Source organism: Silurus meridionalis, chromosome 27 (genome assembly GCF_014805685.1).
Source record: "Silurus meridionalis isolate SWU-2019-XX chromosome 27, ASM1480568v1, whole genome shotgun sequence".
NCBI lineage: Eukaryota > Metazoa > Chordata > Actinopteri > Siluriformes > Siluridae > Silurus > Silurus meridionalis.
In genome coordinates this window covers 11209040-11221451 of record NC_060910.1, presented here as the reverse complement: position 1 = coordinate 11221451, position 12412 = coordinate 11209040, and the positions used below count along the sequence as shown (strand labels likewise).

Below are 12412 nucleotides of genomic sequence, written 5' to 3'. Positions count from 1 at the left end.
GCATAGGTGTGCATGCTGCCCATTCTAAAGGCACTAATGCACTCCCATAGCAACAGAGATGCAGGCTTTTAAACAAAGTGCTGATAACAACCTGGATGGTCTCTCTCCTCCTTAGTCCAAAGGATGTGGTGTATATGGTTTCCAAAAATAATTTATAATTTCTATTCGTCTGACCACTGAACAGGTTCTCACTTTGCCTCAGCCTCACATATGGCTTATTCTTTGCGTTATGCTTTAACCTGAATTTGTGGATGAAAAGGTGAACTGTGTTAACAGACAATGATTTCTGGAGGTGTTTCTGAGCCCATGCTGTGATTTCCATTACAGAATCATACCTGTTCTATAAATCAATGCATTTTGTTTTTATTTACATTTTACATAGCATCCCAACCTGATGTGATGTCTCTGTTGAAAGCATTGTATTGTGACCAAACACCAAGACCATTTCGAAGTCATTAAACATGTAAATGTACAGTATTTTAAACTTACCGTATTTTCCAGACTATAAGCCGCTACTTTTTCCCACATTTTGAACCCCACAGCTTAAACAATGAATCGGCTAATTTATAGATTTTTCCTGGGTTTTCCTGGATTTTTCCTGGGTTTTTATTGCTGAACGGGTTCAGGTGAACCAATGAAATTCTTTATATTAAATCAGATGCGCTCCCACTGAATCGGGCCGCACCACATCATATATATGGATTAGGTTCCTCCGACGTTTGACCTGCCGTTTACTCGGACTGTCTACAGGAAATGCGAATCATTCATCACGCTGAAAACAACCGGGCAGGAAAAAACGCACTTCACCTGTGTTCTGAGCTGCACGGCATCGGGAGAAAAGATTCACCGATGGTGATTTTTAAACGCACGCCGATGCCAAAAGAAAAACTCTCAAGAGAAATAGTTGTGAAAGGAAGGAGGAAGACAGTGAACAATGACTTTCGTGGTAGGCTACTGTTTAGATACAAGCCGTGTAACAGACACTGTCTTTCATTAAAGCCTGTGTAAAGTTCATTAGTTTCAATGTAGACACCTGCAGCTTATAGACAGGTGCAGCGTATTTATGTTCAAAATAAAAATCTTTGTAAAATTCAGTGGGTTCGGCTTATATTTGGGTGCGCTTAGTAGCCCGGAAATTACGGTAAATCATTCTAATTATGATCAATTATGTTCTAGATGAGATTTTAAAGATATTGTGCCATAAATCTTTTTTATTATTATTATTTTTTTTTTTTCAAAATTGTTGGAAAAAACACTTCTTTTTAAGCTTCAAAAAACACAAACTGATTTTACATTTTGTATTCTACTTTAACTACTTTTGGATGAAGTAGAATTTAAAATGTGAAGACTGCGTTCATTGAAGCATCTGCTGCCATATTTCTTATTTTTGTCAGCTTTACCTCTGTGTCTGCATCTGTTGCCTTGAGCTCAAATTCTGTGATGGTTTTCCTCACTCCCTCCTGCACCCTCATCCCTGACATGGTCAGCATGGGCAAGGAGTCGTCCACTGGTCGGATAGTGATGTAGAATGTCTGTGAAATCTGCAACACAATGTAATGTTATTTATTGTTGGTTTTAGTTATTTACCCAACACTCTTGTGTCACTGTGAATATGTATAAAATACACTATAGTATTGTTCATATAAGTTGGAGACCAGGGTAATGTTTGAGTTTTCCACTCTGAATTCAACAAGCTGGAGGCATAGCACAACCAGCAAACCAAGCACTACAACCAAAACCTCTTCAAATGCATGCTTGTGTTTTGAACAAACAGTTAGGCTTCTTGTAAATACTTTCATCTCAAGAGTTTTACAGAAGCTCAGCTCAGAAGATCAGCTCCCACTAGACTTCCAATCCACCTCCACAGGGAAAGGGTTTTATGATTTTATTTTAGAAATTATTCTGTGCAATAAGTTTGAATGTAAAACCATATATTTTTTTAATTGCTTACTTAAACACATTTGCTCAAATACATTTTACATTTTCACAGTAATAACTTCCAAATAAATTCCTAATCAGCAGTAAGCTCACAGAGATGTTATTAGAGGTCTGTCATGCTTGGCTAAGCCTGTGCTTGATAGATTGCGTATTTTAAGTCACCATGTAATGAGTCCAGTTGGCCACATAATGTGTGGTGATAATGCATTACTAAAACCCATCTTAAAAAAAAAAATATTAATTGGGTAATATTAAAAACTGGGCTTTGTACTAAATGTTTTATTTTATTATAAAGTTTTGGACTGCCTATACTTTTTCACTGCAAGCAAAACTACTTACTACAAACTAGGAACACTTGTGGTATCCACTCGGGGCCTATTATTCACAAAATAAAAAACGTCCATGAAAGCCGTTCACAGGACAATATCCTCAGCACACAGCCATAGTTGGGCTTTATGGGTTATGGGTTGACACAAGCATCAGATTATGAGGCTCAGAAAACGTGGAAACATGGAATATATTCTCTCACCTGATGTTACCAAGCTGAAAATGTTTTTTTTGCACAAAGTTAGACATGGCTTACACTCTTACAGTGAAGCATGGTGGTGGTATGTTGTGAATATATTTTAAATAAATTTCATGCATTTTAATAAAAAAACAACACATACCCCTCCTTTTTTCAACATTATAAATTAATACTGAAGATGTCCAAACTATGAAAGAACATGTATAGAATTATGAATTAAACAAGTGTATAAACCAGAATATTTAACCCTGCTTTGTACACTCTTGGCATTCTCTAAGTCAGCCTTAAGAGGTAGTCACCTGGAATGGTTTTCCAAAAATCTTGAGTAGGTCCTAGATGTGGTGACTACTTAGCTTCTTTCCTTCACTCTTCAGTTAAATTCATCCCAAACCATCTCAACTAGATTTATATCGAGTGGCTGTGGAGGCCAGGTGACTGATAGAGCACTCCATTACCTAGAGGTGTGTTTGGGGTCACTGTTATTTTGGAAAACAAATGACGACACACTGCGAACCAGATGGGACGGCATGTTGCTGCAAAATGCTGCAGTAGTCATGCTGGTTAATTGTGCCTTCAATTTTAAATAAATCACCAACAGTGTCACCAGCAAAGCACCTCCACAGCTCCTCCTCCATGCTTCACAGTAGGTATTGTCTGTTCACATGGTTTAGACATGGTGGTTCATCAGACCAAAGGACAGATTTCCACAGATCTAATGTCTATTCCTTGTGTTTCTTTGCCCAAGCAAGACTGCTCTGCTTGTTTTTCTTCCACAGAATAGTATCTTTGCTGACCATGGAAGCCTGACTTACGCAGTCTCCTCTGAACAGTGGACGTCGAAATATGTCTGCCACTTCAACTCCGAGAAGCATTTACATAAATCTGTGTTTTCTGAGGCTGGTAATTCTGATAAACTCCTGGTCTTCCTTTCCTAGGATGGTCCTCATGAGAGCCTGTTTTATCATAGCATTTTATTGTTTTGGAGACTGTACTTGGGGATACTTTTAAAGCTCTTGAAATTCTTTAGATTGACTTACCTTTATTTATTAAAGTAATAATGGACTGTATTTTCTCTTTAGTTAACTGTGATTTTGCCATAATATGGATAATATGAATACAGAAGGTGGAGTAGCACTAATAGAACTATTGACTCTGTACTCACCCTTTCCTCAGATTTCCTGATGGTCTAAAGCACATTAAGAAGGCAGGAAATGTCACTAATTTACTCTTGACAAGGCACACACATGACCTGAAAACCATTCCACGTGACTACCTATTCACCTGTACTTAATCTAATGAGTTAATGCCATGAGCTGGCAACAAGGCGTTTGGATGACTTCAGTATTAATTTACAATATTAAAAATAAGAAAAATAAAGAAAAAACACTGAAGGGGAAGGAGTGTCCAAACAAACTTTTAAGTGGTACTGTGTATACTTTATATACACGTATTCCTTTTAAACTTTAAAACATACACACACACACACACACACACACACACACACACACACACACACACACACACTGTATTACATTTGTATTAATAGTACAAATAGGGTCTAACAAAAACTATTCCATTAATTTAATTTAATTAAATTAATTTAATTTGTGCCAACTTAACTGATTACTCAATGTATTTAATATAATGAAAAAATGTACTGCATTAATTTGATTTATTCTATTTTTATAAATTATTATAAAATATTATTTTATATATTATTAAACCAAGCAGGCATTTTATCTTAAAAATGTAAACTTAAAAAAATGTAAATGATCACAAATATTAATAATATTGTAAGTTAATAAAAAATTACAAGCAATTTTATAATTAGCATTTTGAACCTTAAAAACCTAGGTACATACCGAATCTTGTGTACCTTTTTATATATATACAGTGGAACGTCGATACTTGCGACCTTGACACATGCAACCTCGATATTTCGTGACTTTTCATTTGGAACGTCTTTAATTTGGAAAAATCTGATAGTTCCTGAGAAGCTGCGAGTATCTCAAAAGATCGGAGTAACGTTTTATAACAGAGTTTGCAAAACTATTTTACTACTTTTACTACTTTATTATTGTATTATTTATTTAAAGTAGAGAATAAAACATTTATTTCAAGTAATTTACAATTTTTGTTGAGTTTAAAGTACAGTACATGTACAATTCCCCTTGAAAAAGGAACCATCAAAACAAGAACGTCAAAACCTCGCAATATTTTGTTACTCATGAGGGGTCATAGAACGTAACCCCTGCGAGTATCGAGGCTGCACTGTAAATCCAAAAAATAAAGTCACTACCTGGATTTAACTAAGCAAATAGGTAAGGGCTACCCATTAGATAATTACTGCATGGATGATAATGTTTCAGCTGTAAACAAGTTATTTATCCCTAACTGAGTCAGTCAGTAGCTTCTCATTTCCTAAACAACCATGTCGGAAGACACATTCTATGGTCGTGGAAAAGATAATCTGTTTCAGTAGGGTCAAATTATTGGCATGCATCAAGCAAAGAAAACATCTAAGAAGATTGCTGAAACTACTAAGTTTGGTTTAAAAACAGTACAATGCATTATTAAAAACTGAAAGGATAGTAGGGAACCATTGTAAAAAAAACAACAGTAGAACTTACAGCTATGTTTGATAGTAAAATTAAGAGCATTTCCACACACACAATGCAAAGGGAACTCAAGGGATTGGGACTAAACAGCTGTGTAGCCTTAAGAAAACCACTTATCACTGAGGCTAATCGGAAAAAGCTTCAATTTGCTAGGGAGCATAAAGAGGAGCGCAGCAAACGAGGAGGCGTGGCGTCCTTACAAGACATGAGACTGGCCAGGAGGACAGTGAGGTGGAGAACCTCGGGCTCCCGACTAATAGGGGCTCTCTCCCCGCTTTCTCTCACTACAGGCCAAAGACGGCAGTTGCAGAACAGGAATTCCCGCCGGACCCTCGCAATGCCTTGTAAGTGAGGGAGACTCATCAGCATTGCGGCAGGAAGACCCTGACCCCTACAAGCCGATGGTGACCGTGGCAGAGTCAGAACGCCCCGCTCTTTCTCGTGCTCTGGCCACTCCATACCCCCTTTCCCGGGCACCAGAATATATGTATTCAGTCAACACCTGTACAAATGGACAAAGCATAGCTATGCCAGAAAAGAGGAAATAATGAGATCGTAATTGAACCCATTTCTAACTCATTCAGATTTGGCTCATTTATGATCAAAAGCTCTAATTGGGTGTGCCGATCCTGTGCTCTATACTTCTGTGCTTTCATGCTCTCTCCCTCTCTTTCTCTCTCTCCCTCTCTTCTCATCTCTGTGAAGTGCCACTTCCTTTGGCAGAGAAGAGTGTTCCACTTGAGCAGGCTCAGCTGATTGCTTCTCTCGCTTTGTGTTAATCTCTTTCAGGAGTTTGTTTGTGTCCGAGCATGTCTTGTGCTTATTAGCATATTTGTGTGTGTGTGTGTGTGTGTGTGTGTGTGTGTGTGTGTGTACCTCATTAGCCCCATCGGACACGGTGAATGTGAAGTCATCTGAGTAATGCTCTTCTTCACTAGTGTGGACGTACTGCACGTTGCGTGAGGCCAAGTCAGCCTGAGTGAACGTGCTGATGCGCTTGCCTGCAACATTAGAATCAGCAGTAAAGTTATCCCAATCTTTGAATAATAGAACCACAGAACTATAATTAGTTATATAACTATAATTTGTATCCTTATCCACTACCATATGTTATACTAATACATTGTCCTCATTCAATATATACATACATACATACATACATACACAAATACACAATATGGACAGAAGTTTGTGCACATCTGACCATAAAATCCCAATGTGCTTTTTGTCATTTACTATTCTGCAATTATTTCTCACTTGCTGTTATAATAACCTTCACTTGATCCTAAGGCCTGTATGATTAGTGTCCATACCTGAATTAGTAGAAAGTTCCAAATGGCCGAGTTGGGTCTGTTTAGTGATACGGTAAACAAGTTCTCCAGGCTCACTATCCTGGTCTGTGGAGGACAGCTGCAGAGTTGTGATCTTCTTCACTGAGTTTTCATCCAGCACCAAACCCTTATTCACTACTACTGCAGGGGGAAGTCTATCCTCTGAGTGCAATAAAAGAATGGCAGAAATGTTATGCCCAATTTTAGAGCCAAAGAGATCCAAAAAGCACAAATGAAAGAAAGAAAAACTTCCTACCGAGAACAGTGATGAAAAAAGACTCATCGATTACTTTGTTGCCCTCTGGATCTTCAAGGTTGAATTTAAAAGAGAAGCTGCCTCCGCTCTCTCCTTTTTCATGGATATACTCCACAAGGCCTGATGCAACAGAAACAATATACTCTTATATGGCCCTGACTTGGTAAGTACCATATACCAAACCATTCATTTATATATTTTAGAATCAATTTCCATTAAAATAGTTTTCTGTGTACAGTTTTTAAATAATCAAAAAAGTCATTTTGGCCCTTTAGTTTAAAACTATATGATCTATATAATAATCCTGATAATGGCCTACGTGATCAAGTAGCTAAAAATAATATTCGAATGTTTTTGCTAATGTATTTTGTAGAGTAGAAAATTCTAGAATAAAACATTATATAACTTAAAAAAAACAACAACCAGAATATAAATCACAAATTTCAACAGCAATTTTAATATAAGAGAGTTAAAATAAATTAATAAATATAAATCTGTACTGATGCAAGCTGTACACTTATAGGGAGACTAGTTGCAATTTTAATTTCAGCTCATCTTTTTCTTGCTGCACTTTTGCACTTCACTGTGAATGTCTGGTAAATAATTCAAACCTGAGTAACTGAAACACAGGCGCTTGTGCGCGAACATTGATTCTCATGACAACCCTGTTATGTATTATGAATTTATTAAGACTCAGAGCGTGTTTTAGAAAACTGTCACTGTGTTTTAACCTCGTTTAGCATTTTCTAAAAAAAATTGCTATAAACATAATACTGCATTAGAACCCTTTTTTTTATCCTGTTCATTGCTGCAACAAAATACATATTACTTATTAATATGTCACTTGATTTAAACCTCTAACAAATCCCATGAGCCATCAGTAAGTCATAATAATTCTTATTCTTTTTCTATTTGATTAAATATGAATATAGTATTAATGAATGATAATGAATCATAGAGCACTTAGAAGGAAAAGGCTCAAGCCAGATGTGTTCTTTGGGATTATTTGCCCCACAGCTTTGGGTTTGCCTACCAAAATAAATTTACAACCAGTGTAGGAAAGTAACAACCCTTAACTGTCTACAAAACACTGCTGGAATAACTTTTTAAAGTATACTTAGTTTCAAAATTATATGCTTTAACATGATTGAGATCCAAGGAGTAATAGGTAATTTGCAAATGAATAAACATTTGTCAGTAACTAGGGTCATGCAGTATGTGGTGCGATGCAATTGTGGTTAATAGAAAGGAAAAACCTTTGTTGATGTCGTCTTGGGTGAAGCTTCTGATTGGTCCTTTGGCAGAGATCTGGACTTTGTTTCTGTCCTTGTGAAGCTGAAGTGTGCCGACGCTGAGATCTTTAGTAACCGTGAATTTGAGTTTTAGGTTGTCAGAGTCAATATCTGTACCTTTCAGCTGCTGCTCTGTGATCTTAGATGAATAACCTGGTGGAAATGTAATACAAATAGTGTATCATAATTTAGAAATGATCATTTGAGGCATGGGCAGAAATTTGTACACATATAAGAAACAAAGTATTCCGTCAGAAACCGGCTATAGTTTAGGCTGTAGCACAATTATAGCAAAATCATATTGATATTGAAAAATAATTGGTATTATTATTTTATACTATACAGGTAAAACATTATGCAGGTGGAAGATGACTGCATAATATTTACTGATAGTACAAGTCATAGTTTGATGATGCGCTCTGTATTTTAGTGAATTGTACTATTTGGTAACACATTGGGATTGCAACTGTCATTTGTGATCTTTGTGTTAGAATGGTTGGTCTGCACAGCTGTAATGGTAATGGTGCACATTTGGTTGTCCAGGCGGTTGTTCTCAGCATCATATACAATGAAGTGGAAAATATCGGTGACGGGCTGGTTACCGGTATCAAATGATGTAACATATCTGTTTACAGTGCACATACAAAATTGATTTATTTGTGCCAAATTAATTTAATTGTATTTGTATAGATACTTATTATTAAATGACTGCAACAAAAAATATATAGTTAATTAATTGATACAATCCAATGGTTATTAAAACTACTTTTAATTGACAGCTTTAAAAAAAAGTATGAATAAAAAAGAAAAATTAAGAACATTGATATGTTGAAAATATACACCATTCATGTGTAGTCTTGTTTTTTTTTTTTCAATCTAAAAGCGTAACTTTCACACCAAAGAATGAAATCGAATGTTTTGTTTCACTTGTGAAAGAAACTTACTGTGATTTTATTTTAGCTGCATTAAAGCCAATTATCAGCTCAGCTTGGGTATCTATAAATGTGCATATATGTTTTGGGTTTCATTAAAAAAAAAAAAAGAAAAAAGAATCTCAGCAGCTTTTAGCACATCATTGAAGTAGTGCTTAACACAATTTTGAGGCCATTGTGCTAATTTACTCTGCGTCTCCCCGCATTCACATAATAGTGCTAAATATAATGAGACGGGTGAATAACAATGTTTTATTTTTCTCTTTCTATGCACAAACAACACTCACTACATGTCTCAGTTTTTAATAGCAGGCATTATTTAATCAGTTGTGGGGTACATTCATCTTTATGTAATGCAAATACTAATGACTATAACTGATATAAGCTGAAAGGTAGCAATGAACATAATGTTTTGACTTTGTTAAAAGAAACCATGTTTATGCATGAAACGTTTTTTTTTTCCTTTTAAGCAATGCAATGCTGATGTAAATGTTAAACTTTTTTAATGTAATAAATGTACCGGATCTTGTGGTGATTGATGTCCTCCATGCTGAAGGAAGAATACTCATTGAGTTCTTCATGGTCTGAAGCAGAATTTGTCTTGGTAAGGATCCCATACATGGGAACTGAAACAAGCTGGATGCGAATCTTATTGTCCGAGGAGTCATTGTCCTGAAGATGTATTAACATATGGAACAAATGAACTTATAAAGTGTTCAAAATCTTGCTTGAAAACAGATTTACTGTTTAAAACCTATAAAAAGCAAGAATAAGTTCACCTGATTATAAATAATTCATTCCACATAATCCACGGGAACTCACCACATACGCCAGATGTGAACGTCTGATGACAGTGCTGCTCTTCTCTGCCACTTCCATCGACAGCAAGGCCTTAGGGTCTCGTCTCGGGCCATCGCCTTTGACCTCTAACACAGTCACCTGCACCGTGGTGGATGTCATGGACATTCCATCTGTTACTGAGAAGATCATGGTGTCCTCCTCAGTGGTAAGACCAGAATGTTCATACTGAAGCACATTCCTGGTGATATCATTGAAGGTAAAGGTGTCACCTGGTACAAAAATTAGAACAGAGTTGAACCAAGATTAATTTTTTAGTTGTTTATGGAAATTTTATGGAAGCTTGTTCTAAAAATCCTACAGATAGACACTACAATTAAATTAGGTTTTCCAAAATTTCTAAATCTTTCAAAACCACAGAAAATATACTCTTACAATTTGGTTCTATAAGTGTTTTCTTTGGATAATTAAAAGCTCTTGCCTTTTTAAAACTCTACAAGAAGCATTGATGGTGTTTGAGAAAGCCTACCATTAACCATTGGTGTCTGAGAGCCAAAATCCACCCTGAGCAGGTTTCCATGCACTGGACCTTCCACCAGCTCAAACTCTAGCTCATCTGGTGCAGTGTCAGCATCTGTTACTGCCAACTGCTGACCACCTACAAAGAGGGGCAGATCACAATATTAATCATACTTCATTTTTCTCACCGTCTTTGTGAAAATCACATTCATTTTTAACCCAAAGTAAAGAACCTCTGGATACTACACAAATTTGTCCAGTTTGACTCAAGTTAACAATAAGCTGTGATTAATGTTGTTAAAGATTTATTTTACCGATCGGTGCTCTGCCTCCCAGGCTAACCTCCAGCACCGGGTCCAAGATCTGAAAAACTGGAGGTTGCTGATGATTGGTCAACAGCAGGATGGAAAAGTCCATCTCAGGGGTAGTATGATGTCCATCAGATACTAGAACATGTAAGTTAATTAGTGTAAGAGATTACCTTACACTAATAAACGGTAACATGGCACTGGCTTAAATGATACAACTGTTAAACAAAACTATATTGCAGAATTTCCCTCTAAATTAAGAATACACAGCAGTCCGAATTTTCATAATTTGTGAAAATCATAATTTCTGGAAAAGAAGGGTTTTCAGAAAAGCAAAATAAACTTTTCATAAAGAAAATATCAAAGAGAGCAAGATCAGTTAGAAGGATAAATGAGAATCTAAAGAGAGAAATCAGCAAGAGTTGACTTTTACATTAGACCCATACATATTACTGTATATCACTATACATCAGATCTGTAAATGACCAGCAGAGAAGAGACCAAATTTCTCTTATAGATAACAAAATTGCCATGTGCACTTTGCAATAAAACAAAAAACAGTGGATAATTTGTATAATATATGCTTGCAGACATGCATTGAAACTGTCTATTTTACTCCATTGAAACTAAATTCAAGCCGGGAAACAAAAACAGGTCACAAGGAAACTGACTAACAATAAAATAAACTTTTCCAAATAATGATATGAAAAAGTATAATTTGCCCATAATTGAATGGTCTGTCTTATAGCAACAGTTTGTACATAAATGCTGCAACTATTTGTACCTACAAACCCTTTTATAATTACATTTACATTTACGCCATTTAGCAGATGCCCTTATCGAGGTACAAAAGTCTCTATCAATGAATGAATCAACACTGGTTCTCTACATTGCAAACTTCAGATTCCACCAGACTAAAACTCTGATGAAAGTAATTGTTGCACACTGTTTTGTAACATAAAAGCATGAAAAGAAAAACACGGAAAATAAGCTCAAGTGTTTCAGGAACAGGTCAGTCTTCACCTGTGGTTTAAAGATAATATTCAATTTAATTATACCATTATTCCCCTTATCATATATTTACTACAATACATTATTCATTAACTACAGCAAAGATTAAAGGAAAGATTTTCAATTACATGACTGAGGAATCTGGACCCCAGTCGAGTCGTAAGTTAGTTTTAGGAATGCGCAGAAAGATTTCCAGACAAATGGCTCAAACTCGCAGCCATCCTGTAAGAATAAGGGATACATGGCTGTATTCTGCTGTCAGATAGAATACAAATAGAGCCATATAGTATAGAAGTAGACGGAGAGGAAGAAAAATGAAAGAAGAAAAATAAGCCATATCCCCCAGACCAAGCCCCACATATAATGACCATGGAAGCGAAAGCCGAAGAAAGATTAGGTTACTGTGTGTGAAGGAAGGCTTGAAGGCTGGCAGAGATGAATACAATAAGCGAGAGAGGGAGAGAGAGAGAGAGAAAGAGGGAGAGTGACAAAGAGATGAAAAGGGGAGTTGAGAAAGCTGCTGAGGCAATATACCTGTGAAATGGAAGTTCAATGACTCTGGCAGGCCTGCAGAAATGAAACATTGTGAATAGTGTGGATGTGGAGAAACACAGAACTTTCAGGGCCAGTGAGGTACACTCAAAAGTCAATAACTGTTTAAAATTGCCAATAATGCAGTCAGGACACAGTTTATTTCAAACAAAGTAAGGCTTGGTCTTGGTTCAAGGCTATTTTAAACACTGATTAAATTTTCACTCAGTAGCCTATCATTTTGTGTTTGCATTCTAAGCCCAGTATTACAATGTTATGGTAAGTATTTACTTTCTTCATTTCATATAAGTGCAGCAAGTGTGTATAAAACTGAGAAAATATCAGCATTTAT

At 36.2% G+C, this 12412-nt stretch overlaps 1 protein-coding gene across 1 annotated transcript in view; it reads right to left on the bottom strand.

Annotated features, from left to right (window-relative positions):
* The window catches only part of fras1 (Fraser extracellular matrix complex subunit 1), a 119067-nt gene that overhangs the window by 18439 nt on the left and 88216 nt on the right, over positions 1-12412 (bottom strand). Inside the window, exons 35-45 of the mRNA XM_046842250.1 lie at positions 12064-12096; positions 10525-10656; positions 10221-10349; positions 9716-9963; positions 9414-9565; positions 8402-8586; positions 7926-8114; positions 6670-6789; positions 6396-6575; positions 5959-6083; positions 1401-1541 (exon numbers count right to left, since the gene is read on the bottom strand). Coding sequence (XP_046698206.1) covers positions 1401-1541; positions 5959-6083; positions 6396-6575; positions 6670-6789; positions 7926-8114; positions 8402-8586; positions 9414-9565; positions 9716-9963; positions 10221-10349; positions 10525-10656; positions 12064-12096 — 1634 coding nt within the window. The remainder of the gene's footprint in view (positions 1-1400; positions 1542-5958; positions 6084-6395; positions 6576-6669; positions 6790-7925; positions 8115-8401; positions 8587-9413; positions 9566-9715; positions 9964-10220; positions 10350-10524; positions 10657-12063; positions 12097-12412) is intronic.